Source organism: Bombus vancouverensis, chromosome 1 (assembly GCF_051014615.1).
Source record: "Bombus vancouverensis nearcticus chromosome 1, iyBomVanc1_principal, whole genome shotgun sequence".
Taxonomy (NCBI): Eukaryota; Metazoa; Arthropoda; class Insecta; order Hymenoptera; family Apidae; genus Bombus; species Bombus vancouverensis.
In genome coordinates, this window is record NC_134911.1 from 17,928,695 (window position 1) to 17,954,732 (window position 26,038).

Sequence of the window (26,038 nt, forward strand, 5' to 3'; positions counted from 1 at the left end):
CTTACTAGTAAAATAGATGTAGATACATTTACAAAGGAATCGTAGTAAATAACATTTTTCAATCAACAACATCATCGAATCAATCTCAAGCTAAAACGTCACAATTTTCTCTCACTTTTCTTCGCTTCCGTGCAAATATCAGCGATCAAAGATCGCTAACTGGTTCGCACAAAAAGGCAATCAACCAGCTCCTGTTCTTCATTGGTTCTTAATATTCCGAACTTCTCGAATTTCCGTTCGATCCACGGAAAAGGGCCGTTTCCGGCACGGATTTTATCGCGTCCATACTTTTTAATCGTCATCGTTAGCGTCCCGCGCGAAAATTTCTCTCTATCGATTCTCCCGGCCTATTATCGTCGAATCGTCCTCACAATTGGCGAGATTCTTGTTTCACACTTTACGTAGTTGTCCCCAGGCTATATTTTCCTAATAATTTTTCGTAATAATCGGTACGGAGAGATGTCCACGAATTTTTGTATTAATTTCGCCTGCCATCTATACGTTTGTATAATAAAGGGTTCGTTGTCTTTATAAATATCTCGTTAACTGATTTGATGTTAAAATGTCTTCGTCTTAATCTTAGGATACAACATATAAAGAAGGCATTTATTTCTAGGTACTTTTTATGTTTTTTCATTTTATTAAAATACACCATTGTAATGTTTCAATTTCTTAAACGCAATATAAGGGAAATTATTTCTTTTTCCCAACGTCACAGACTTCTAATACAGAAAAACAATAGACGGAGTAGTCACTCAAACGATTAAGATCAAAATTCACCGGTAATCGATAATTGTTTCCAGTGATACTCGCATGAATCACAATTATTATGATAATTGTTATTTATCAATTCGCGCAACTATTTTATACAATTATTCAGTATTTTAATTTATCATAGTCTTATGAAAATAAATTTCAAAGAATTATTATTGTATGCAGCGTGATAAAAGGAACGCGATTCATTTTTGTAACTGTGAAGAAGAATGTTTCGTACAAGCATATGTAAGAATCCGTGTATTCAAGATCACCTAACAAATCCCTGATCTTACCGTATACTTCATCGTGTATCTTGCGTAGACTCGAATGGAAGCGAATGACCGTCATCAACGTTTGTCGCTCGAAGCGTGACACAAGATTCTTACGTTAGTATAGTGTCCTTATCTAACGTTTCTCCTTCTTCACGATGATCATAGTCTCTGTGGCCTTCGCGTAATGATCGATACCTACTGTGAAACGCCCACGAATTTGTCCATCAAGTTGATACGACCGGTCGGTTTGTTCCGTGACCACGAAATTTACAATAATTTCGTGTTTCGCGATATACCAGTGTTTTCCTCGCGAGCTGGCAAACATCGTTCGGTTGGCAGCTCGCGGCGAGAAACGGACGAAATCGATTTCGTTGGTCGAATTAAGGGATCCTTTGTGGGAAACTAGGTGCTTTGTATATTTCGAGCATTGTGATTTTGTTGCGATTTATAGGGTTTTCAGTTCCACACAGAAGGAATTTCGGTGTTTTGAATAAAAAGTGGAATAGTAAAGTAAAAGTAAAATTTTGAATAGAATAGTTTTGCGATACAATATATGAAACATAGGAATTATTATCCTTCTTGTTCTCACGGCAGTCGTATGACTATATGCAAATATATACGTTTTCGCTTAGAAGTTCGTTTGTCTCTAATAGAATGTACTTTTTAAATTTAATTTAAAATTATAAAGAAAAAGAGCTGGAGTTGTTTCTTCTTGCATTAGGGCTATCCTGGAATATTATTGTACGATCAAATTTATTTTTAAAATTTAATATGCAATAAAAAAAAAGTTACCACCTGTATGTTATACATTTCATTGAAATTACAGGTAGAATTTTGTTACCTGTAAGACTATCGTGATTAATCGAAGTAATAATATATGGAACAGGCACACATTCAATTTTAATTTTAACCCTCCGTCTGCAACCTTATTTTTACTCACGCTGTTTGCATACTGGGTCATTTAAGTTCATGCAGCTTTTTTTTTAGGTTTCTCTGTTTTAAAAAATCCCAAACAATTCTCGAATATACTCTCAACTTTCTGGAATATCATCCGATAGTTTTTATTGCTGGGTGTTACCTTAATCTTTTTGAACGAAGCAAAATTTATACGAAAATATATAGATAAAATTAAAAAATGTTAAAACTAAAATTACTGGTTGAAAACGACCCAGATATGCAGATGGAGGGTTAATTTAACGCTGACTAAGTTTTAAGTAAACAAATTAAATTTCATATAATGTACATATATGTGTGCATTCTACAATAGTATGTGCCAATAGTGCACGTACATTCGCTGATCTTTTTTATGCAACCATGTCGCTTAACTTAAACACAGACACGCAGCAACGATCTCTTGTATCGTTTTAGGTTTCGTTTATCTGGTTGTTTATATTCTTATTTTATTAATTAGTAATTCTTGGTATTGAAGTTCTATTTAAGTACTTAGTTATCTTTTGTTAATTATGTATCAGCCAGGACTAGTTTTAGCTATTAAGTTCCTAGTAGTTATAATTATTCGTTGATTATTCATTTACTTGCGTATCTTTCCTCGTTTTTATTACTAATGGATTTTCGCGCAAAGTAAAATAAAATTACCTTCGTTCATTAGTTTGCTATTAATTCGTATATTTTTAGTAACATTCGTATTGTTGAAGTACAGACGAAATGAACGTAAGTACTTATGAGCTGCAATGCACGTATATATTCAGATTTATTACGTAGAATGGGTTCCACCTGTCAGACGCTAGTGTTACAAACAGGTAGATAAAAAATATTTATTCATTTATGGGGAAATTAAATATACGAAAGTGTTCAAAATGCGCATAATATCCAAAGATAAATACTCATTATAATATTTATGGCGTGAAAGGAATTTCTAGGTTTCACTCCCTTCATACTTTAGGATACAATTATTTCAACTAGTAGGAGAATTATCTTTCTGTTAGTTATTTACAATGAAGCAAATCTTTTTATGTTTTCGTAAACAGAACATAACGCATTAAAATTTGAGACGAGTTTAATTAAAAATAAATACATTCATTTTCACTTGCCTCATAACTTACTAAAGCACTTACAATGCACGTTGCTCCGAATCAGCGCAACACCGCAGTTTGCAAATAAATTTCATGTAAATTATACCTCAATAATTATTTTTTCTCTAAAACAATTCTTTCCCATATTATTACACTACAAGTATACACAATTTGTACAAACTCAACAAATAACTTTGTTAGTTTCAATGTAGAATTATAGTAAACAATTTTTATGCGTTTCCAAGTATCAAAATGTTCATATGAATTATTTATTTGCCAGAATTAGTAGCCAGAAAAATTACACACAAATGTTTGTTCCTATTAAATAATTTGGGAATGAAAGGGTTAGAAATAAAGATCGTTTTGCACAGTATAATTGTGTGCGTTAGTGTTATAGATGTCAAGTTTTATAATTCTAGTACTTGGTTCCATTCAATATCTCGATCATACTATTCCATTTCTAAAATCAATTGACCCTTCAGGGCCACTTCTTCCACTCTGAATAACCGCACGATCGAACTCCAATTTTCATGATTTTAATAGATACTTCGATCATTACCTATTGTATTTTAAATACGAGATACCTGTACGCTTGTGGATCTTTGTTCCATACTTTGAAAGGAACAATATGCATAAACAAATATTATTATAACGAAGAAAATCTTAAATATGAGCTATTGGAATGAGGGAATGTCAGAATGACGAATTAATCTTGGACGTATTTTTTCTCTTTCTATTGTTGTATTTATTTGTTACAATTTATTATAATTTTAGTTATTTTGCTTTATCAAAGACACTTGGAAAATCAATTAATTAATTGATAGGACCGGTGATTTATATTTATGAATGTTGATATGAAAAAATATGGTTATACATTTGTAAACAAAATTGACAATTTACAAATTTGAAAATGAAATTTGAAAAAATGTTTACAAGCAGAAATTACTTCTTCTGATAAGAATTACGAGTTAGTAAAAGATTGATCAATGTCATAGCGAGTTATAAAAATCAAGAAATGATCGGAATTCCAAGAACCAATTCTACTCTTTTCAAGTACACTTGCCCAGCAAAATGAATTGCATAATACGTAGCTATATATCCTCTACATATCTCCAAAGTCCCAACATTTTTTGAATCTGCTGGTTTGCCAATCTCCCCTTGTCAAACTGAAGATCGTTCACGAATAGAGAAGCAATCTACAGGACAAATTGTACTTCGAATTGACACACAATCTCTGATAAAGGTTGGAAGAACTATACTAATATACTTTATATTTAAAAAAAAATTTACTTTCATTAAAAACCGTATCAAAAGTCAAATTTTCACCGACCTAATAATAAAATCTCAGTTTGAAAATGCCTGAAATGGTCGCGATATAATACACGCGAGAGTGCAACGAAGGGGTGGATTCTTCGATGCGGAAGACCCGTCGAAAGGAGTTTACGGTGCGAAAACCACGGCGAAAAAGCACCGCCCAGACGAGAGTATCAGGTCCTGTGCACGCCGATTAATTTCTCGCGTGGCCTAGGGGTGGAAAACGAGGCTCGGCGCGAGGGGGTTGAATGTTAACCACAATCGACCAATGAGAGGTCGGCTGTTCGAGTGGAACCCTTCTCGAGAAACCCCTCGAAAATCAGTACGAATCGCTCGTATAAAAAGGGGGCCTCGTTGTGGCTGGCTGTTCGTTTTATTCGTGTAATCCACCACGAGAGAAAAAAAGAGAAGTGGAAAGGGAGGAAGAGTCACTGGAAATGTTTAGCAGCAATAGCGCAGCGACTTGCTTCTTTGTGTGAGATTGATCAATTGTGCTCGAAGCTGCGTTTTATATTGATCGATTGTATATTGACGGAGATAGGAATTTGTATCGAAACGAAAAACACTCGCGATTCTTATTATCTTTTACGGTTTTCTTACGTGTCGAACGTCGTATCGTCGTCCTGTTTTTTGAAATGTTCGAGAGTTTGTATTTGCTATCGATTGATAGTGTTTCGATCGAAAGAGGCTTACGATTGTTGCTATCTTATGGATTTCCAGTTTATCGAATGTATTATACCATCGCTTTTCTTTTCGAATTTTTGGATGAAGCTTTATGTTTGCTATTGACTGATAATATTTCGATCGAAAGAGGTTTATGATTGCAGTTATCTGACGGATTGCCTGCTTATCGAACGTGTTACCATCGTCCTTCTTTTTATAATTTTTGAATTTGCCTCTTGGTTTATGAGTGGAATGCTGGCGGCGGATAATTTTGTTCGTTTGTAGATTTTGAAACTTAATACAATATAGTAACAAAGCTTGTAATAAGCGCCTTAATTAAAAGTAATAGACAACATAAATTGGTGCTGCAATTAAAAACGGAGAAGATTAAAGAGTCATTTTAAATTTATACATCTGAAGTAATAAAAATTTGAACATATGATTATAGAAGCTACATTTTAAGAATTACATTCTTAATATCGTGGGAGAATATTACATTGCTAAAATAAATATTAAATCGGCTTGTATTGCTAGAAAGTACGTAAAATTCATTCAGCAAAAAATCCATATTTTAATTAATTCAAATAAATATCATATTGGGTATAATAATAGCAAAATTTGGAAACTAAAGTAAACAAATTTTTTTCATTTCTTCTGTGTATTTGTATGTTGCAAAATTATATAAATTCAGAGAAACTTTGTTAAACTGTAATTTCTTTTTCCAGTTATATCACCATGATTTTATGAAATTCGAGGAAATTGAGATATTTTATATCCCCACGATAAACTATCTTTCTCTTTAAGTTAGAGAAATGATTTTTGTTTAATATGTGTAATAGCCTTTTGTAATGTGTCTAGTATTTTGATAGATTCCTTGTTACTTAATAAAACGGTAATGTGCTTAACGTACGTTCTGTAACAACGTTGCATCTATGCAACTTTCACGTGTTATCTCATTTGGTCCTTAATGATGATAGATCAACCTAATAATTCCAGGATAATGTTTTTATGCATTTTATCGCGAAAATTATAAAAAATTTAGACGTTACTCGTTTATTTCCTTATGTAATAAATATTTTTTGACATTACGTAATCTTCTTCACTTGTTCTTCCTGTTCCATAGTTTTATTCGTTCATTACTCTATCGCAAGTTGTGTCAAGCTTGTGCGATTCAACGTCACGTGTTACATAAGAGCACTATTCCAACGTAAAAGTCTTGTGTCACGCTTCACGTGACAAACGGTGATGATAGTCATTGACTCCCATTCAAATCTAAGCCAGCCACAACGTGAAATAAATGACAACGGATTTGTGAGATGTTCTTGAATATACGGATTTTGATATATATGAAACATTTCTCTTTATCGTAGTTGCAAGTGAATCGTGCTCTTATGCACAACAATGTATGTTTGAGCTTTATTTTGGAAAATGTATGATGTAATTATAGATTAACTTTTAATATCTGTATAAAACAATTTATATGTGTACGAATTTAAAAATGATAGCTCTGATAATAATTGTAATTTACGAGACTAACACTGAAAACAACTTCTGCTTACTCGTAAACAGAATATGTAGATATTTTAAATGTTTGATGTTTGACAATGTGTCTTTGTGTAAAAAACAATGGAACGTAAATAACAAGATATAAGTAACACAGGAACAATTCTAAAGGATTACAAGTACTTCGTCATCTCATTACAAATATAAACATTCCTTTACCCATATTTGATTATTTAAACAAACACTGAAATTTCTCGAGAAATATCTTATAACTAAACTGTGTAATTTAAGAGAAGAAATTATTTCGCTTTACATTGTACATTTTTGAGTACCGGAAAAATTACGAATTACGGACATTATAGTCTATTATAAAACATTACATAACAATGGAAGGAAAAGATCTAATTTTTGCGTTTGTTTAATTAATTTAAACCTTTGCCCCTTAGAAAACAACACGTAAGATCATTTATACGAAGCACGTAAAATTGAATAGAATTTAATTAGAAATTCACTCTTCTCGCAGCCACAGTATAAAAACGACATTTCCAGTAACAAACTTTCCTCTGAGAATATTAAATTCTACGACAACCTTGACAAATCCAGCTGAGACAAACTTAGAATACCACCAATGCTAACTAAGCCAGGGTAGTAGCGCGTGAAAAGATTAAGGTTTCCCAAAACGAATATCACCGTTTCCATCGAAAATCATTCGAGTATACACTCGGTAGCGTTGGAAACCGAAGTCGATCAGACTGAAACCGCTTCGTCCCGATGTTCTCAGAAGATGTCGTAATCGATTCACCAAAAACAAAACTAACAAGACTGAGAGGAGGAAGAGACGAGCACGATAAAAGCCTGCAACAAGAAGAAGAGGAAGGAGAAGGGTGCCAAAAAGGAAGTTACGAGTCAACCATGAGATCCAAAGAAAAGAAGTTGAAGAAGGGTGGTGAAAAAGAAAGCAGCAAGTGCTCGAAGAACTCCTTCCAACGAGGAAGGGAGAAGACAGGACGAAGAAGGGCTGACGTTAAAGGGCTAAGAAAGAGAAGGATGAACCATTGGTAGAAGGGGATGGATCAAGAGAAGGGAAGGAGATAGAGTGGAAAAAAGAGGAAAAAGAGAGAGAGAGGAGAGGAAAGGAGAGAAACGACCTTGTTAAGTAGGAGGTGCGTGGCACGCATGGCGACGCAAACACAAGGCGTGGCTCAAAAGAGTCTCGACCCTATGTGTCTATCCCTGGTACCCGCTGGCACACGTACACTTACACCCACGATTGGAACGATCCACGGCCCACGTTTATCCGCGCGCGTTACGTCATGCGAGCGAGTATCTCGCGGCGGAATAACGACGAGTAAAACGTGAAAGAGCGCCGCGCGCGAGGGTGGGAGAGCCGCCGTGAGAATTCATTCGGTAGATCTGATTCCAACAGTCCGCCGCGGGAATCGATCGTCGGCGTGCCGCGTCAAGAGGTCGTCTCTTTCTTTTCATTTTTCTCCGCTTCGTTTCCCTCCTTGAACATCTTTTTCTCGTTTCTTTTTAGTTTTCGTTCTTCGGGTATTTTCGTTGTTTCTTCTTTGTGACGTTGGGTTCCGTTTGGTTTGATTGGGTCGAGCTTGCTTTGTTACGTTGGATCGTGCGGTGATCGATGGACTTTTAACGTCGTGGAAAAGTCGAAGGAGATGAGAAGTCGCGTTGGTGGTTTGGCCGGCAGATATGAGCGGAGGCGCAGGTAGCGATAGGTGAGTTTAGGGATGAGTTACGAGGACGAATTTTAGGCAGACGCGTAGAGGGCAGAAGCCAGTAACGATAGAAGTTCAATACCGTGGGAAACTTTTGTTCTTTTAAGACGCGTTATAATGGAGGTAATAAGGTGTTCAAATTATGGCAATCTCGTAACAAATTGCTTGTTTAAGGAATACTCTCAGCGAGTTGCCTAAACTCTATTCTACATTATCATAACTTCGTCAAATATTTTTCACAGTTTACGTCTGTTTCTTGAGAATTGAATATTAATCGGGTAATGAAACCTGGGTAACCGAATAAATAAGAGAATTAGAGTCTATCGGATGGATTTTGGAAAGCTCATAGTTATAACGCTAATAGTAAGTGTCTCGTTATCAGTATTTTTCATTTGGTACCTTATAATTATGTAGCTATAGTTACTTCAATATTATCAAGTACTAATTACATTTTAATATTAAAATGACGTTGACATTATATAAGATTTAGACTTTTCGTAAGGTGCCTTAGAACACCAGTGAAAAGTTAACGCTTTTCCACTTTACCATAGTTGTTTGATATTTGATGGAAACGGTTAAGAGACTTCGTGTTTACTTTGTTGATACTGCTGTACATGGTGTGAGAAAGAGTGATTGTAGATACGATAGAAGATAATAGTTGGAGAGGATGTTGGGTGCGATCGTTGTGGAAGGTAACTGCATTGATTGGACATTGTTCATGGAAAGAAAAGCGGTAGGTGCCGATAGTTAGGTGTGTGTATGGGTGGAAGAGGTATAAAGATGTCTAAGTGCATGAATTTGAAATTATGTAAGGCAAGAAAGAATAAACGCGCGGATTCCAATGAAGTTATACAGAGTACTTGAGACTTGACAAATAGGCGACTGGAGAAATAGATAACAATTTCAGGATAACAAAATTAAATGCGTGATACCGTGCACTGATGCGATTACAAATTGTAATATTGCACCTGTTTTTTTTTTTTTTAATATGAATAGAATTGTATAATTTGGTTTTCATAAATTTCACACATGAAAGTATTAGAATTATCAAAATTTATTATCAATATCTGAATGATTTTGTAAGATATTTCAAGATTTTCAATGCACATACGTGTCAATAGTCATTTATCTCTACTCATTGTGTGTATATAACGAAGAAACATCTGTGTGTTGAAGTTTGAAGTTGACCTGTGAGGTAGTTTGTCGTAAAAATCAATTCAAATAAATCTATATTGATGTCTGTCTATAAAATAGATAATATTGCATATAGCGTTGCATCTATAAGAAAAATCGATAAATTGAAGTACGGTTTGCTTCTTTATTCCATGTTTTTCCTTGTAGATCTCTTGTGCTTCCAAGATATTAAAAAACGGATTTCTTTTATACGACAAATCGAGTATCTTTACATTCGAGATATATCGCAGTTAAGGCGAATCGTATTAAAAAGATAGAAATAATTGAAAGTTTAAATTCGTATAATTTTCTTAATAGGCCACGAGTTTTTAAATTTATTCAGTGATTCTTCCTGCTCATCATGATTGATAATACAATTAATAAAACAATTGTAAGATGTTACTTGATCGATTTTTAAATTAATGTATCCCACATAAAAGTATATATGTCGTCTTACAATTAGATCTGAGACGAACACTGCCGCTTATAAGTATGTGTACATTTTGATTTATTTATATTTTAATAGTAGGAATGTTACTAAAATGTATGAATTAGTGGCAAACTAATGTTCGAAATGATTGTGAAATCAACGAATATATATTATATGAAATTTTGTATAGTTCACTTAAAAGTTATCAAATGGAATATTGAAAATGAGTGTAAGATGCCTTGATGCGTTAACTTGTCTTATATATCGTTACTCCGATTAATCACGATAGGTTTTTTTTATCAATCTGGAAGAAATTTTACCTTGAAATGTATTAAGTCATCCGAAAAGTTTCTTCCGGTTTATAAGGAAATAATGGATGCAAAATATTTTTCGTTTTATACTATTTCATCGAATTACGTATGATCCATTTTGTTCTATCAAGAGAAAGATCACAACTTTTGACAGATTAGATTTCATGTTTGTATAAAGATGCATCGTCGTAAAAGACGTGTCTGTATAAGAAAGACGCTTTTCGGACAACTTAATATAACGTACACGTAACAATAGCTTTATCGTATATTAAATTTAAAAAATAAACTTTATCGTGTCATAATATTCTACGATAACCCTAACGAGGAATAAATCGTCTTAGAACTCTCCATTTATAATGTCGTTATCGAATTATATTCTACGAGCAGAAAAAAAGAAAAAAAAGAAATAAGCAAGTGCGTAACATACCTTTGAGCGGTAGCGTACGTATTAAAACGTATTAATCCTTCCAATTGGCCTGAATCTTGACAAATTAGCAGGCATACTTCAAACCTATACGCAGAACAAGAAAGCCATAGAAATGACAAAAAAATCGGAGCATTCATTCACGTACACACCTCCTTTTGTGTAGCGGCGTGAAATATCGCGAGCACAGCATGCAATGTCGTTCAAACTTCAGCTCACAGTCGCGTGATTTATCAGGCGAAGGTTCGCATATTGCGAACACCGCGTATCCGCGTTACAGTTTTTCATTTCGCGCTTATTGCCGGCCGGCGGAGTATTCGCAGGGAAAAGGCGCGAAAATGGAAGTGGAAATTTATACGAACGCGTATCTGTCTTTCAGGGATCGTGGTGTCGAATGCAGGAACCGGCGGTGTTCCGGTTGGGATCGCGGTGGCCAGGCAGAGACTGCAGCATCAGGAAACATCCACTTCGATGCGCAATGTTTCCCTGAGTCATCATACTTCGCATCACGCGAGCTATCATCACTTCCAGCCCGACAATCTGGGTAAGTTTTTACGATCTCTTTATGTTCCCACCTCTGTGCTTTTACGACAAGTCTCCGGAAAACGCGCGGTAAATCTTCGTCCTGCTCGTGCTTCAATTTACGAAGGATTTGAAATTTAGGTTAGAAGATTTGGAACTTTTGGATGGAAAGGGTGGAATTATGAAAGTTTCAATTTATTCCGATTCGTTAAAAATAGTTGTATAATCGGAGAAACGAAGTTTTTATTTTTTGATGATCAAAATTGTGCAGAGAAGGAAGCAGAAATTAATATGATGTTTCTACAAAGGCTTTTACTTATGCACGGTATTGATATTTTTAACGATTGGTTGGAAATAAGATATTCGAAGATTATTATATCTTTTTACGGTGGTCGTGGTCGCTTATTGTCTTTCTTGTAAAAATTATTGGTTCGATCCTTTTCTTTTGACTTACGGATTTTTGTAAAATAACCAGTTGCAATCGCGTTAATAGATTTATAGTAGTAAAAATTCCTACGATTAATTACTAAAGAACTAGACAAAATATTTTTTACTATCTGTTATTGGCAATTTGAAAATGTGGCTATCCATTATTTATTGTCGAATATTTTCGCGTTGACTGTCACACGTGAAACTTTAAATTAATTATTAAAATTTACCAGTATGGCAGAATTGCTAATCATTTGTCACTAGGCATGGAATTTATGGGCTACAGAACAATGAATTGTATCGATGAAAGAGATGTATACACTTCGATATATACACTATAATGCTCGAAGTAATTAGGAAAATACGTTTCTAAACAATCAAAGAAAATAAATTATGTATGATATGAATGAAGTAATGTTTGCTTTACAAACGAAATATAAACGGAATTTGATAAATATATCATATACTCGACAATTTAATGTTGTCATCAAATATTATCCCCTTAACCTACGATTTACGTTCGAGAATTTTGGGCCGAAAACGTAAATAAGCTATTATATATTATATTTGGCCCGATCATCGTACTACGTGCTATGCCCGTAGTTGTAGGTTAAGGGGTTAATTATTATTTGATCTTTTCAAGATTTTCTCGAATATCCATAATCACGTCTGGAAAAGATCGGAATTTTTATTAAACGATTGTATTACTAAATAATGATTTGTGTTCGTTGCTAACGTTTGAAATTTCTCAATGGATTGAAATACTACAACTCGCGAAATGAGTTCTGAAAATATTATTAGAAAGACGCTTGAAGCGACATAACTGCCGACGAAAAGATTGCATCAACCAGACTGTCAATCGCATAAATCAATTATCTGTCACGAAATATAAATATTATTTCTAATATTAAGTACCTATGCTCTCCACTTAAACATTGGACAGCGAAATGAAAAACGAAAGAAAAAATATTGTTCGATCAAAGTTCACGGGGTAAGAAGAGAGCATGGAACACACGACAAGGACTAAGAGGGTGACTCCAAAGACGCCGTTGAGAAACAGAGCGTGTAGAATCGTGGGAAGTGGTCTCCTTTGATTCTTAAAGACGCGTGCCACAATATCGTTTCAACGAAATAATTATATCGCGATTAAATCGCAGAAAAAGAGCACGCGAGGCACAAAGCCGGACTACGGGGTAGTTGAGCGTTTTCGAGGGAACAATGCAACGAGTATTTTCGTGGAGGCTGCTTGCACCCTAAGAGACCGAACGATATCCGTAAAAGCTCGGCCGTTTCGTGGGATCAAAATTCGTCTAATGAAAAACAACGGGAGAAAAAAAGTAAACAAGAACGAGGTAAATTACTTTCTTTCTCTTTCGAGAGGTGGTATGCAGTCGTCGAGTGTCGTTCGAGAAAGAAAATCATCAGACGATTAAACTCGAAGAGACTTCGACGATGAAACGTTTAGTAACGAAGGAAATTAAAAATTTTGAAGGTTGTAAGATATGGAATTTCTGATTCAATTAGCGTTTTCTACGATGATCTACGATAAAAAATGTAGAATAATTTATATCGTGAATAACCTATAGGTAATATCCTTTATGAACTACGTTGCATTGGGATCTATTGGATTTGAAAATTGTATGGAAATTGGTTAAAATGAAAAACACGCAAGACAAGTTTTACAAGTGTGAAAACAAATTTTTATATATTTCATCGAAACGATTGACGATCTTAGCGTCAATGTTAAACATCTTCTACTCTTTTTAATAAGTTTCAGAAGCTCGTGAAATCTTAAAAAATATCTTGTACAATGCTTGCGTAGAACCAAATTCAAGAATCGCTATAGGAACGTTTTCCTCCGTGACTTTTATCCGCCTTTGATACGCAATAATGCTCAGGGTCGACTACATTCGCGTGTATGAAACCTGCCGAGAAAAACTCATTCTAGGCTAATTACTTTTCATGCCTGTCCGACTGTGTGTTCGTTGTATACATTGTTCCGTGTATCGCGCTTACAGCGCATTCATTGCGTCACCTATTCCTTCTGAGGATGCTTTTTTTTTCTTCCACGGATACTGGTACTTTTGACACAGGCGATAGATTCGAATTATTCGTCAGCGAACGTAGGAGCTATGTTCATCACAGGCAATACACTTTTCGAATTTTTTACGTTTCGACTTAGGGGGAATGTCCGAGCGAATGAATTTCACTCGCAGCGAGCCCGATGGTTGTCGTAATCTAAATTCCGATCCTGGTATTTGTATGTCCGTCTTGATAATGCGGTAACCAATGAATGGAAATTTTTCCCAGGCTATTTAAAGATCGATTAATAACAATGAGACATAAGAACTTTAGATGTTGTAGGTTTCTATATTCAAATAAAAATCAGACGGGTTTTTTCTATCGTCTTATTATTATTTTTCTATCGTCTTGCACCATATGAATCGGCTATTTTTAAATGTTTTGCTCCATTAAAAAAAAAAAAATCATACATTTAAGGGTTAATTTCACGATAAATACATTTCAAACATTTCAAGCTTCTTCCAGCTTTCCTCTTTTTTCTTTTGTTTCAAACAGCAATGAAATCAAATACCCCCGTTAACCACGAATATGCGTTAATCACGAGATGATTCTCGTCGTTATCAAAGTTCGTCGCTACAACGAGAGTTTCCCTTTGTTACACGGCCTCACCTGTGGAATATTAGATATATTTCCACGCGGTTGCCTACGCACACGAGGAACAAGCGTTATCGGATATACGGCTGTTTTCATTTGATGCGGTGCTACAGCCATCGGCATTCCTAAAGCGAGCTGAAACATCTGGACGGAATATTAACGAGGGACAGTGAAGGGCTGTCGACGTTCTTCGGGAATTCCTCTTCCGTCGTCCGAGGGGTACGAAACCGATCATCTTTCCACGCGTCCAGATCGACTCGTCCCAGGACAAAATTTCCTCGTGGCCGTGCATTTTTCCTTTCATAGCGAATACTTCGTATACTTTTCGCTTTTCAAGCAAATAGTTGCGCTGTACAAGATACTAAGGATTTTTATTTGGTGGTTGAATTTTCTATCTATTCTTTCTCTATGGTCTTCCCTAAAAGGCATTTTTCTACTCATAATATAAATTTTCTGGACATTGCCGCGATTCCTCCGGGCATTACTGAAAATCTTCTTGTAGAATATAGCTGAATTTTTGCATGGCTAGTGTTGTTTACTAACAAGCTTTTTGTTGTTTAAGGTAGACATAGACGGGTTTCTTTGAAATGATCTTTGATTGTGGTGTGGCATAAAAGCATGCTGTGTATTGAGTATAAAAGTTTGTAAATATAACCAACGATTCAGGAAAGCTACAGGTTAACGTGCACATACAAGTTAAATTTTATCTGTTAAATCTCTTAAGGAAGTTTTCATGTATACCGTGATCTGACCACTTTGTTTGAAGAAACTTTGTAGATATTCGTGTAATCGTTTTAGAAAAGAGGATAGATATTATGAAAGAAGCAAAGGGTTTACCTGTGGGCTGTAAACCTGTTTAGCTGTAAAGCGTCCAACCCTTAAAGAGTCTAGAATTATCGAGAAAAAATATGTTGGTGATTGTGTGGATAAGATTCGCTGAACCTTTTGCAATGTTCATCTCGCGCTTCATTGCCAAAATGCAGATTAATTGTAGTTCGAGTTTTTCTGTCTTATTTGCATCGACACCTAAATGTCTACATATATTATATATATTAACAAAAATTAAGAAATCGATTAATCAGATAATACGAGAATTTTCATAAAGTTAGATGACAGAAAGAAATAACAATGAACGAACAACTTTAAATTAAATCTTGAAAAATCTGGTAAAGCTGGTAAAGTTGGTGTTAAATTCAAACTTCGAAGAAACGATGTTTCATATGCATTGAACAATCTAATATTTTTTACAAGAGACTTCTGTTTTGTATATTCATGGTCAAAGATTGAACATAGGAAATCTAATTAAGGTACGTGATATTGTACGAAAATAAAATTTTAAATTAATACGTGATAAACGTGCTGTTACGATATATGTAACGCGATACTGTACTTGAGGAATTGAAAGTTTCTGCAAAATAATTCCACGTAACGCGTATTTCTCGATACAAACAGCGATTGTCGACGCTATACTGTACGAGCACGCATAAAACATTTGTCTCCTGATATCGCGAGGCCAAGCCAAGAGCTTCCATTCTTACGGCAGGTGCATGATTCAAAGGGGTGGTATATGTGTGGAACAGGCAATGTACAAGGTGATTCAGGTAACTTGTTCGAAACGACGCAAAGACCGCGATAAACCTGTAAAAAGGAAACTTTGGAAGCTTAAAGGAACCACCGGAATATCGATAAAAGTTGCCAGCCGGGATAAATTAATTAACGTTTCGTTGAAATATTCATTGCTCGTCCATAGGACGAGGTCCTTCCTTGCAAATTTAATATTCGTAACACGCGTAGGGTGTTGGGTTCTTGAGTATAATCGCAGGTATAATTAGCTACGAAGCGAGGAATTTTTAATTTCTTAATAATACTTCTTTTTTTTAAAGTCAACGAGCAAAGAATGTCGTAGCGATAAAGTGAGCGAAGCCTGGGAATTTTGAAGCTTCGACTTTTGTTCGAATTATTTTGAATATTTTAGCCGGTGCTTAAAATTTAATACCTATTTATATTCAATATTTATTTTATTTTGAAGGTTTCGACAGGAATTCGCTTCTGACAATGATATGTACTTTAATATGTATTTAAATGTATATAAATTTTTTTCTTTTCATTACACTTATAACCATAACATAACATAGCAATTTCTGACTATCATTAATTCCTATTCATTGTGTAAAACCAAAAACGTATAATTAATATTTAATCCTTTGTTTATTATCAAACAAATTTCTGGTTATCTGGGGCTGATACGATATCGATCCTATAAAGAGAATTACTTCGTTGTATAAAAAAGAACTTGTAAGTTCCGATACGTTGAAATCATCTGCGGCCATTCTGAACGCGTTACAACGATCTGGAAGAGATGATTCTAGATACGGAAACAGTATAAGGAGTAGTTTCGTGTCTTGGTAACAGATGTTCGTTATCACTTGGAGGTCATCGGCGCAGCAGTCTCGGAGACACGAGATTGCCGATTCTCCTACTATTTTTTCGAAAATGTGTGTGTAGGTACAGAGTTAATGGCGCAAGCAAGCGTAATAAAAGCACTCGTGGATGATGTAATTAAATTGTTTCGTGTTCTCCTTCCAGATTATGAAATTGTAGAAACTGATTTTTGAGAAATTTCGTCACAGCAAATGGTTCAACGTAAAAAGCAAGCGCGTGACAAATACGAATCGTCTCTTGAAAGAAACGAAAAAAGTAAAAATATTTGCAATCGTATCGCGCGAAATTTTATTTGTCTCGCGTCTTCATCGGTTTTGTTGTAATTATTCGTGGATTTCTCTGACGATGGTTGCAACTCCTCGTCGAAGGGTGTCCAATCGGTGCGTGGAATATCGATACTTTTTCGCGCGACCGAACCGCGTTACGGGTCGTTCGTCGCAGAACGAGAAGCAGGCGGAATTTTTCTGGACATGAATAACTTTGCAGTAGAATAGCGACGGCGTGCGTCGAGGTATTATCCGTTCTTTTGCGGTAGAAATATTCCTGGTCGAAGGGAAAATGTCGGATGGAAATGATCCGGATGCAAGTGGAATTTTATAGGTAGAAAGGATCTTCTTAGCTTCTTTTTCTAGTAAGTTCGTTTGAGAGGCTGAAAATTATGACAATAATGAAATAGCTTCGCAAGATAGCACAAAATAAGAGCAATTTTCCAATGTTCTCCCCCCCCCCAATAATAAACTAATAATTAATATTTAATACTATACTAATAAAAGAGATTAAGTTAAATTATTTAGACTATTAATTGGATACACAAGACTAAGGCACGAATTTCTATTACAAAGGGAAGCTTCTCCGTGTGAATTGTGCGACCTATCACGTACAGGGCGACACATGATTCTAAAACGTACAAAATTAGACAAACCACGCACACAGACTCAAAATTCCCAAGGAACACGAGGGACAAAGTAGAGAGAATTTCCCAAGATTTATCAAATTTAACAGACGTATGAGACGAGATCAAGATACAAGCAAAACCGTTGCTAATCACCGTGTTGTCAATCCAACACGTTATAAAATACAGTAAGAAGAAAAGTACGTAGATATTCTTGGAAACAAGAAAAGGAGAATGTAGCGAAATTAATGTTCGAAATAGCTTAAAAACACAAGCAGAATGAATTTAATGTAAACTGTTATCCGCCTATATAAATATATAAATAAATATAAAATATACAGGATGGTTGGTAACTGGTGGTACAAGCGGAAAGGGGGTGATTCTACGCGAAAAAGGAAGTCGAAAATATAGAATAAAAATTTAAAAATTTAAAAATTTAAATATTTAAAACTTTAAAAATTTAAATATTTAAAACTTTAAAAATTTTAAAATTTTAAAAATTTTAAAAATAACGTCAATCGAGACAACGATCTACAGTGAGATCCGTTATATCGAGACGCGATAAAGTGCACGCGTACCGAGCGAAAATTCAAAGTCGATTTTCTCGAAAACAAAGCCTCGAACGAAAAATTGTTATTCTATACTTTCGACTTCTTTTCTCGCGTAGAATCACCCCCTTTCCGCTTGTACCACCAGTTACCAACCACCTCGTATATAAATATACGTATTTATACAACGAAGAAAAAACTGGCAAGGTCATTAATAGCTCGGAATCTGGAAGTAGTACATTTAGGTATACGCCACGATCACTCGAATCGATCACGAATCACAGATAATAGTCCGGGTGTAATCTCACCCCAGTTCGGATATGAATCATAGACCGCGACGAAGATAGATGAGAATGAAGACGACTGTTATATCTGACACAGGAAGACAGGAATCTTCGTCGTAGCCGTCACTTGTTCCCTGTCGCACAATGCTGAAATAGTATCCCAAGCGCACTATTCCATTGTTGCGCACCCTCGGCGAACACTATTCCATTGTTACGAGCCAGATAAAATGGCAACGTGAACATATATGGACGAAAATAGGCTTGGCAGCCAGGAAAACATACTGTGCCTCTTGTCATCTACGAATCGTCATTATTCGTCTTTATTATCAATACCTACCGCGTGCTTTTTCTTCTTCCAGCGGATTTTAGATCGAACTTTGATGGTTTTATTCTAAAATCGGACTTTATCTAGGTCAGGAATTTCTAGCATGATGAATCTAATATCATTAATGAAATTTTGCAAGGACACAAATTACAAATTATCAATGCTAATAAGTCTACTTCGTAACAGTAACAAGTTTGGACACAAGCAAGGGAAAATTTATAAATGAACAAATTGCAAGTAAAATTCTAATATTGTTAAAAATGTTTATGCAATGAAAAGTACCAAATACTTAGTGATAACCAACAATTTGTCATTTGTTAATACATGAATATTATTAATTAGTAAATTACTGTATAAAAGTGTTCGAACCGTAAATTCGCGAGCATTTTCTCGTGATTGTTAAAAAGAATCGGTCTCATAAGAATCATTTTTCGCGGATGAATCATACAATATATTTCGTAGTAAATACATTTTTAATTGAAATAAATTCCAACTTTTTAGCTTTCTCTCGTTTTATTGTACACAGAAATACGCACGAATTCACAGACCGATCTGATACGCGTCCTACTTTAAATAGTGAAATCAGAATCGCTGCAGCTAAATATCAACTACAAAATTAGGATCTGCTCCAATACTTTACGCAACAAACGTTCAACCATTTCAATTAATCACTTTATCACTCGATCTTGCCAAACCTCAGTCGCTTCTACAAATCAAAGCACGAGCAAACAAATTTTTGGATTTCACACGTTTCACTCGAATAAATCCGACACGAGCATTAGACAGATTTCTAACCACTCGCATTAATATTCTTATCGCTCGATCTTTCCAAACTTCACCCCAAACTTCAACCAACCCCGAAAATTGAAACACGAGCGACCAAATTTTTACATTTCGCGCGTTTCATTTGAATAATTCGTCGACAGTATTAGACGCATCTCTACACACTCGCACTAATATTCTTATCGCTCGATCTTTTCAAAAAGAAATCGAAGCACGGAACAACCCAATTATCCGAAATATTTCGATTCTATTCGCGATTCGTCTAACCGATGCATCGCGTGATGAGCATCGAACATGACATGTAATACAACGACAGCCGTGCAATAACAGATTAGCGATTGATGTACGACGAACCTAATCGCGTTATTGTAAGAGAAATACATCTGACTGGGCCTGTTGTTAGGTTCGAGCACGGCCATGGCGGTAGGCGGCGCGACCCTGGTGCATTGCGGAGGACCTGGAGGGGAGGACAGACCGGCCCACCTTGCCATTCCCTCGGGAGCCCTGGCACCCTCGTTGAACGCCGCTCTTGGATCGAGCCTGAATTCCAGCCTGAATTCCAGCCTAAATTCCACGTTGGGCAGCATCGGCGCGGCGGCGAGCGCGGCAACCGCCGCCACGGCCGCCGCCACAGCCGCATGGCCGCCAACCTTATGGCAGTACCCCGCGGCGGCCGCGGCTGCTGCAGCTGCAGCTGCAGGTGAGGCCAAATCCCCTTCTATCTTTTTACCAATTTTTCCCGTTCGAAGATAAATATGTTTCTCGGATCGTCTTTTAATTGTTAGTGGATGGGGTAGTGCATGTTTCTGTGAAACACATAGAAATGTATGATTCTTTCGAAAGGTTAAACAGGATACTCTACGCTTTCTTCCTTTCTGTCCTTATCGGAAAATTATCTTTTCGTGGGTAAATATATTTTTTTGCGTTATCCGCCAGTATATGACGTTTCTCGAAGTAAATAATCTAGAGATAAATATATCGATCCCTATCTATAGATCTGTAATCAACGTGGAGTGAGAAAAAAGTAAGATACGGGCATGGGTGAATCAACAGCATGTTTACCAACTTTCAGATACTTGACCACTTCCACGGCAGGACCTTTAACATTTAGCCAACCGAATAGGGAGATCCCCCCTCTGTAAAGTACATCGCTACGTGATCGAACGGGGAGATCTCTCTTTTTGATCTTTGGAACGTGTTTTCTTGTTTTGTTGTTATTATTAGTTATCGTTTAACTGGAGTTGTCCCCAATTAAATGCGTCATTTTCTTTGCTTTTACAAGTACAGTATATAATAGAATACACCAATTTAGTGATGTTGAAATTAATTAGAAAGTTACACTATCAGTTATGACTAAATAAAATTATAATCGAACGATAGCTCATTGTAAAAAAATATTAAAATGCATTATGAATTTCTAATTTCACGTTCAAGTCGTGTTATTTATCTTCGGACATCTTTAATGTTTTTAATTTTTCCTATATTTTTTATACTTTTAATATATACTTTCAATTTGATGTCTTGCATAAACAATATGTAAAATCGTTAAACAAAATTATCACCGTAAAATATAATTGACCACTTAATTAATTTTTTGATTTCTTTGTTTTTTAAATAGTGAACATTAATTCTAAATACTTGGAAAAATGCTCGGTGGAAATAGCATATAGCTCGCTGTGGCACGCGCGGTTAAGCGTGCTGTGGCAAAGTGTTAAAACGATTGTGATTGTATAATTTTATGCTGACTGTACAAGTTGGGTTTGGGAACAACGTTTCTGAAAAATAGTAACTCGTCGTATGAGTCGTAGAAGGCTATAGCAACGAGACTGGTAAACTCGTTTTCGAAGTGAATCAATGTCTCTTCATACCGCGGTCTATTTTATCCTAATCGCGTTAGCGCGCCGTTTGTTTGTTTTCCTTGTCTGACTTGTCTCGCTGTACAGATTATAACGTAGCGATTCAAGGAAAAAATTTAAGCAGCTACGTTAAATTTCTTTTCGTCGTTTTTATCACTTTTTGTTCTTAATATGAAATATATTTTGAATTGTTAATGTGACATCGTAGTATGTAATGACTAGTAGTTAAAAGTGGTATGCATATTTTCTTATTTTCTATCGTTTTCGTCGGTTAATACTTAAAATTTTTAATTAATAGTTTTTTGTAATGTTGTAATTCTTACACAAGCTACGTATGAGTTTAATGAAAGTTTCATTTCAAGTGAAAGAAATTGTATCACGAATATTGATAAACAAATGCTTCATAACACGACTGTTAAAACTTGAATATACTTTGATAAAGTGGAATGAAAATTCATAATGCGTTAAGACGGAAATTAATCTTATGTAAATAACTGATACCACAGACGGAACACGATTTCGGAGTATTTATAAATGCCACGTTAATAATCAACGTGTGCAACAAACTTATTTACTTACGTTAATAATCAGCGTGTATAACGAACTTATTTACTTGTAATTTACTATTTAATGAACATATGAATTTATCAATTACGCTTTGGTTGTTGATGCATCGGTTGTAAACAAATACCAAAATCAGAGCAGAAAACGATTCCTTAAACTGTCATCCCTACACATTCCGTTTCTTATCATATTTAGCACATTCCGTTTCTAAAAGTGTTAATTTTTATTTCCACGAATCTATATCCGCAATAATACTTTACGCACTATTAGTTTCACCGTGAAACATTTGTTAATAAAAATAGGCTAGAAATAGCAGAGTTTAGCTCTAGGTACATTCTTTTAATGTTTTTTTATTAAATTCAATTGCTAGAGACCGCTCTACTATTATCTTAAATAAAACACAAAAAATAGTCATCGAATAATCAAGCATCATGTACATATAACAGAGAATCTACACAAATGCTCGCGTTCGAACTTAACTGTGCGTAATTGGAAGTAAAGGGGAAAGTAAAAAGCTTGCCGTTTGTCGAATTTATCGTGTGCAGTACCGGCGCGGAGCTTTGCCCCGATTCCGCGAATTAGCAACGTTACAACCGACCCGCTCGTTTTTCTTTTTCGGTTAATTCTCCGGCGGATTGCGTGGTGGAATAAATCATTCCAGTAATCGGATATTTATTTGCAAACCGGTGACCGCCATTTAGTTAAGCCGTGCAAATCTTTCGGTGCTCGATGCGTGAATTGGCGCCACATCGCGTTCGTTGAACGCGTCGTACCTCGCCTGACATCGAGAATATTTTCCGAAAAGTCACCGCCGTTAATTTCGTTTATTCGAGCGATACAAAAGTGACCATTGCAAATTCGAAAAGGGAAAGTTCTTTTTCAGAGATATTTTGTACTCTCTTGGATCGCGTTTTTAACATTACGACCAGAACAATCAGAATTAATCAAACTAAACCAAAATATCAAAGTAAAATCAACTCGACTATTCGTCAATTTTTCCACTTTATTATATCAGTGCATGATCGATGTTTAATTCAAAAAAAAAAAAAGAAAGTATTATCAAATGTATAAATGAATAATCCAAATTTTTCAGTGAAACTCAAGGTATATCTAACAGAATGTACAGAAAGTTATTCGATCAAAATGTTCGTCGTTGCCTTCTATTACTTTCAACCATCTTTCAGACAAGTGATGAATTCCGTCACGCAAAAATCCAATCGTCAAGTCATTTTTCTATCTCATTCGCTAATTGGAAGTAGATATATTGGATATGACGTGTTCTATCGAACCGAACGGGTAAGAGTCCGAAGGAGTAATGTCTAGTGAATAAGCTAGTTGTTACAAGATGTATTTCAACAATTTATAAACACGTTATAATTGAAATTAAAGACATAATGCCTTTTGTCGTAGAGACAGTGCATGGCCTAGCGTTGTCACGCAGCAATCTCACAGAACATTTATCTTTGTCAATGCCATAATCATTGGACCTTGTTTAAAGACACAACCTTTAGAGTTATAGAAAAGAATGACAAATAGTTCGAAAATCTTGCGGTATTTGTTTTTTAAAACGAACTTTGAGCCTAATACATATTTACTTTCATATGAGCATCTATCATAACGAATAAATTCTAGCAAATTTAAAATAGTGTTTGCAACATAATTTTTCCCCGCTTTTCAATTTATGGTGTTGATCAAATAATTTATATTTATACTTAATTGTATTTTGTACATTTTGTACATTTTTAGTTTGCCTTTGTGTTCTGTTGTGTTTTTACGTTTATTTTGAAGGATCGCTGTGTCTGGATTAGATACTGATCGCTGTCATATTCTTTGATTGAACGTTCGCGATGGATTTATAAAATGGCGAGGCTTTTGGAAATTCAATTAAACTCCTAGTTTCCAAATCCGAATATGTAGTATTAATTGTTTCAAATATCTTTTCCTGTCTTATTGCTTTTATTAGTGAGCAGCATGATATTGGATTTAGCTGGTACCTCGATTCATCATTCAATCGGATTTTTAAATTAATGTAGGTAATCTTTTAAATTCATACATTTAATTAGAATTAGAAGATCCATTTACGATTTTGAACTTAAAATAACTAGAGAACTCTTTATTCACCAGATATATGTCGTATGCGTTCTAAAAAACGCTAACTTTTTCAAACATTGATCTCTCAATAAATTTTTAATCTTCTAATTCGAAATTCATTAAAAATAATATTCATCGATGCTTACCGAATAGTTCGCGTATCTATAAAATTATTTTTCAAAATTGCTTTTTAAATTCTATTTTATATCATCAATAATATATATCACTTCGCAAACGAATCGATTAATAACAAATATCTTTTCTTGGAATTAAATACGAAATAGAAGTTTCGACGCAGTTTCGTTGAAACATATACATTTTCGAACAGCGTGGAGCGCGATTTCGGGTGGAATTTCACCCCTGTTCGGAAGCCTGGCCGACCTCCCTCGGTGACCGAGTGACATTTATCCGAATAACGAGCGTCTATATTCGCTTTGCCTGAGCATTCTCGCGCCATCTAAATCATTCACGATGTTCTGCATTCAAATTGTCGATTTTCTACTCTTTGCTCGTCGTTTATTTCGACCGGCTGTCGATTTTCTTGATCACGATTGAAGAGACGCGAAAAATCCTTCGGGCGCGTTTCGTGTCTGGTAAAAAATGGTTTTTAATTTGGCCCGACAGCGAAGTATCGGGAAATCCTTCGCAGAGGAAAGATTTGAAATTTGCGGGCAATATGGAATACGAGAATGAAAACGCTGTTGTAGAGATTTTATCGTAGACGGTATAAAAACGAATGAGATTTCCCATTTGAACGAAGAGTGCGAGTTGTTCGAATCTTTTTTCCCCGCTATTTTTCCTTTTCGTAGAAATTTGTTTTATACACCTTTGTATCGCACGAAAATTAAGATCTTCAATGGAATTTTCGAATATGCAAGAGACAGAACCAGAGTAATTATAAAAGATTGCAATTGGGGAATTGTTGTATTTCCCGCGGTTCATTCACGCATATATCGTTAAATTGGATACTGAATCAAAGAGAATTTTTGTTCACGTAATAAAGGCTTTGCATTTGATAAATTTTCCATATTTGTATTAAATTATATTAAATTATGAATTTTTTTTTTTAGCGAGATGCTATATTGCAATTTCTTCTAAAATTTAAAATTCAAAAGTCGATGCTAATTAGGATTAATTACATAAAAATTGAACAGAAGTAAATTTCATTAGAGTAAAGATATCTTTAGGAAATTCATAATATTATTCTTGACATTTTAATTTCAATTCATTAATTTTGTAATTCACTAAATTATGTTACAGCAATGCCAATGGAACCAGTTGGTTTTCCCCAAATGGGTGTTGGTCTCCAAGGTGGTTTGCAGCTGGTCAGGGATCCAACTACAGGTCACCTTCTTCTTATCCATGCTGCTGGTATGTTAGATGGATAATATACATTAAATACAATGTAACAATTGACATAAGAATAATTGAGTATACGTATGAATGTTAAAAAGAGTTCAGTTTCTCGAATAATTTAACACGAGGCTTCTAACACACAAACTTGATTAGAGATCATTTGAAAAATTATAAAATTTCTAAATTCATCTAGGATTCTATTTTTTATAAAATTTAATCGATTTTGAAAACGCATAAAACCAAAAATACCAATTAAACGTCGTATCATGCTTCTTTTTTTCTAGAGAAATTGATCTTTTCCAAAAAATTGTTATTCAACGATTAAGTTGTGTTTTTTTTTTAATAAATATAAATACTGCATTCTCAATTATTCAGAAGAAAATTTCTAATATCGAAACACAAAACTAAACAATAATCCCATGATGCTCAACGTGCGTCAGGAGGATTGTTTGCTTCAAAACAAGTAATCAATCAACGCCAATGAAACATTCTAATATTATTCTAAGCATTTACAGTTACTTAGCTGTTGAAACTATCTAATATTTGCTTTTATGATTTACACAAATAGTCTATTTAGCATTGGCAATTACTAAGGTTGCTGTGTAGTCTTTATTACACGGACATCACAGGTAGGCAGGCATCAGGTGTGACATAA

The 26,038-nt window shown here is 35.1% G+C and overlaps 1 protein-coding gene across 6 annotated transcripts in view; it reads left to right on the forward strand.

Annotated features, from left to right (window-relative positions):
* The window catches only part of wge (BAH domain and coiled-coil containing protein winged eye), a 360,478-nt gene that overhangs the window by 294,341 nt on the left and 40,099 nt on the right, over positions 1–26,038 (forward strand). For 5 of the 6 annotated variants that reach the window (XM_076621851.1, XM_076621843.1, XM_076621855.1 and 2 more), the window contains 3 exons: positions 10,995–11,159; positions 19,920–20,216; positions 25,288–25,398. In XM_076621851.1, the coding sequence (XP_076477966.1) occupies positions 10,995–11,159; positions 19,920–20,216; positions 25,288–25,398 (573 nt within the window). Of the gene's footprint in view, positions 1–7,954; positions 8,278–10,994; positions 11,160–19,919; positions 20,217–25,287; positions 25,399–26,038 lie in introns of those variants that run through there. The other variant, XM_076621865.1, reaches the window with a different exon arrangement.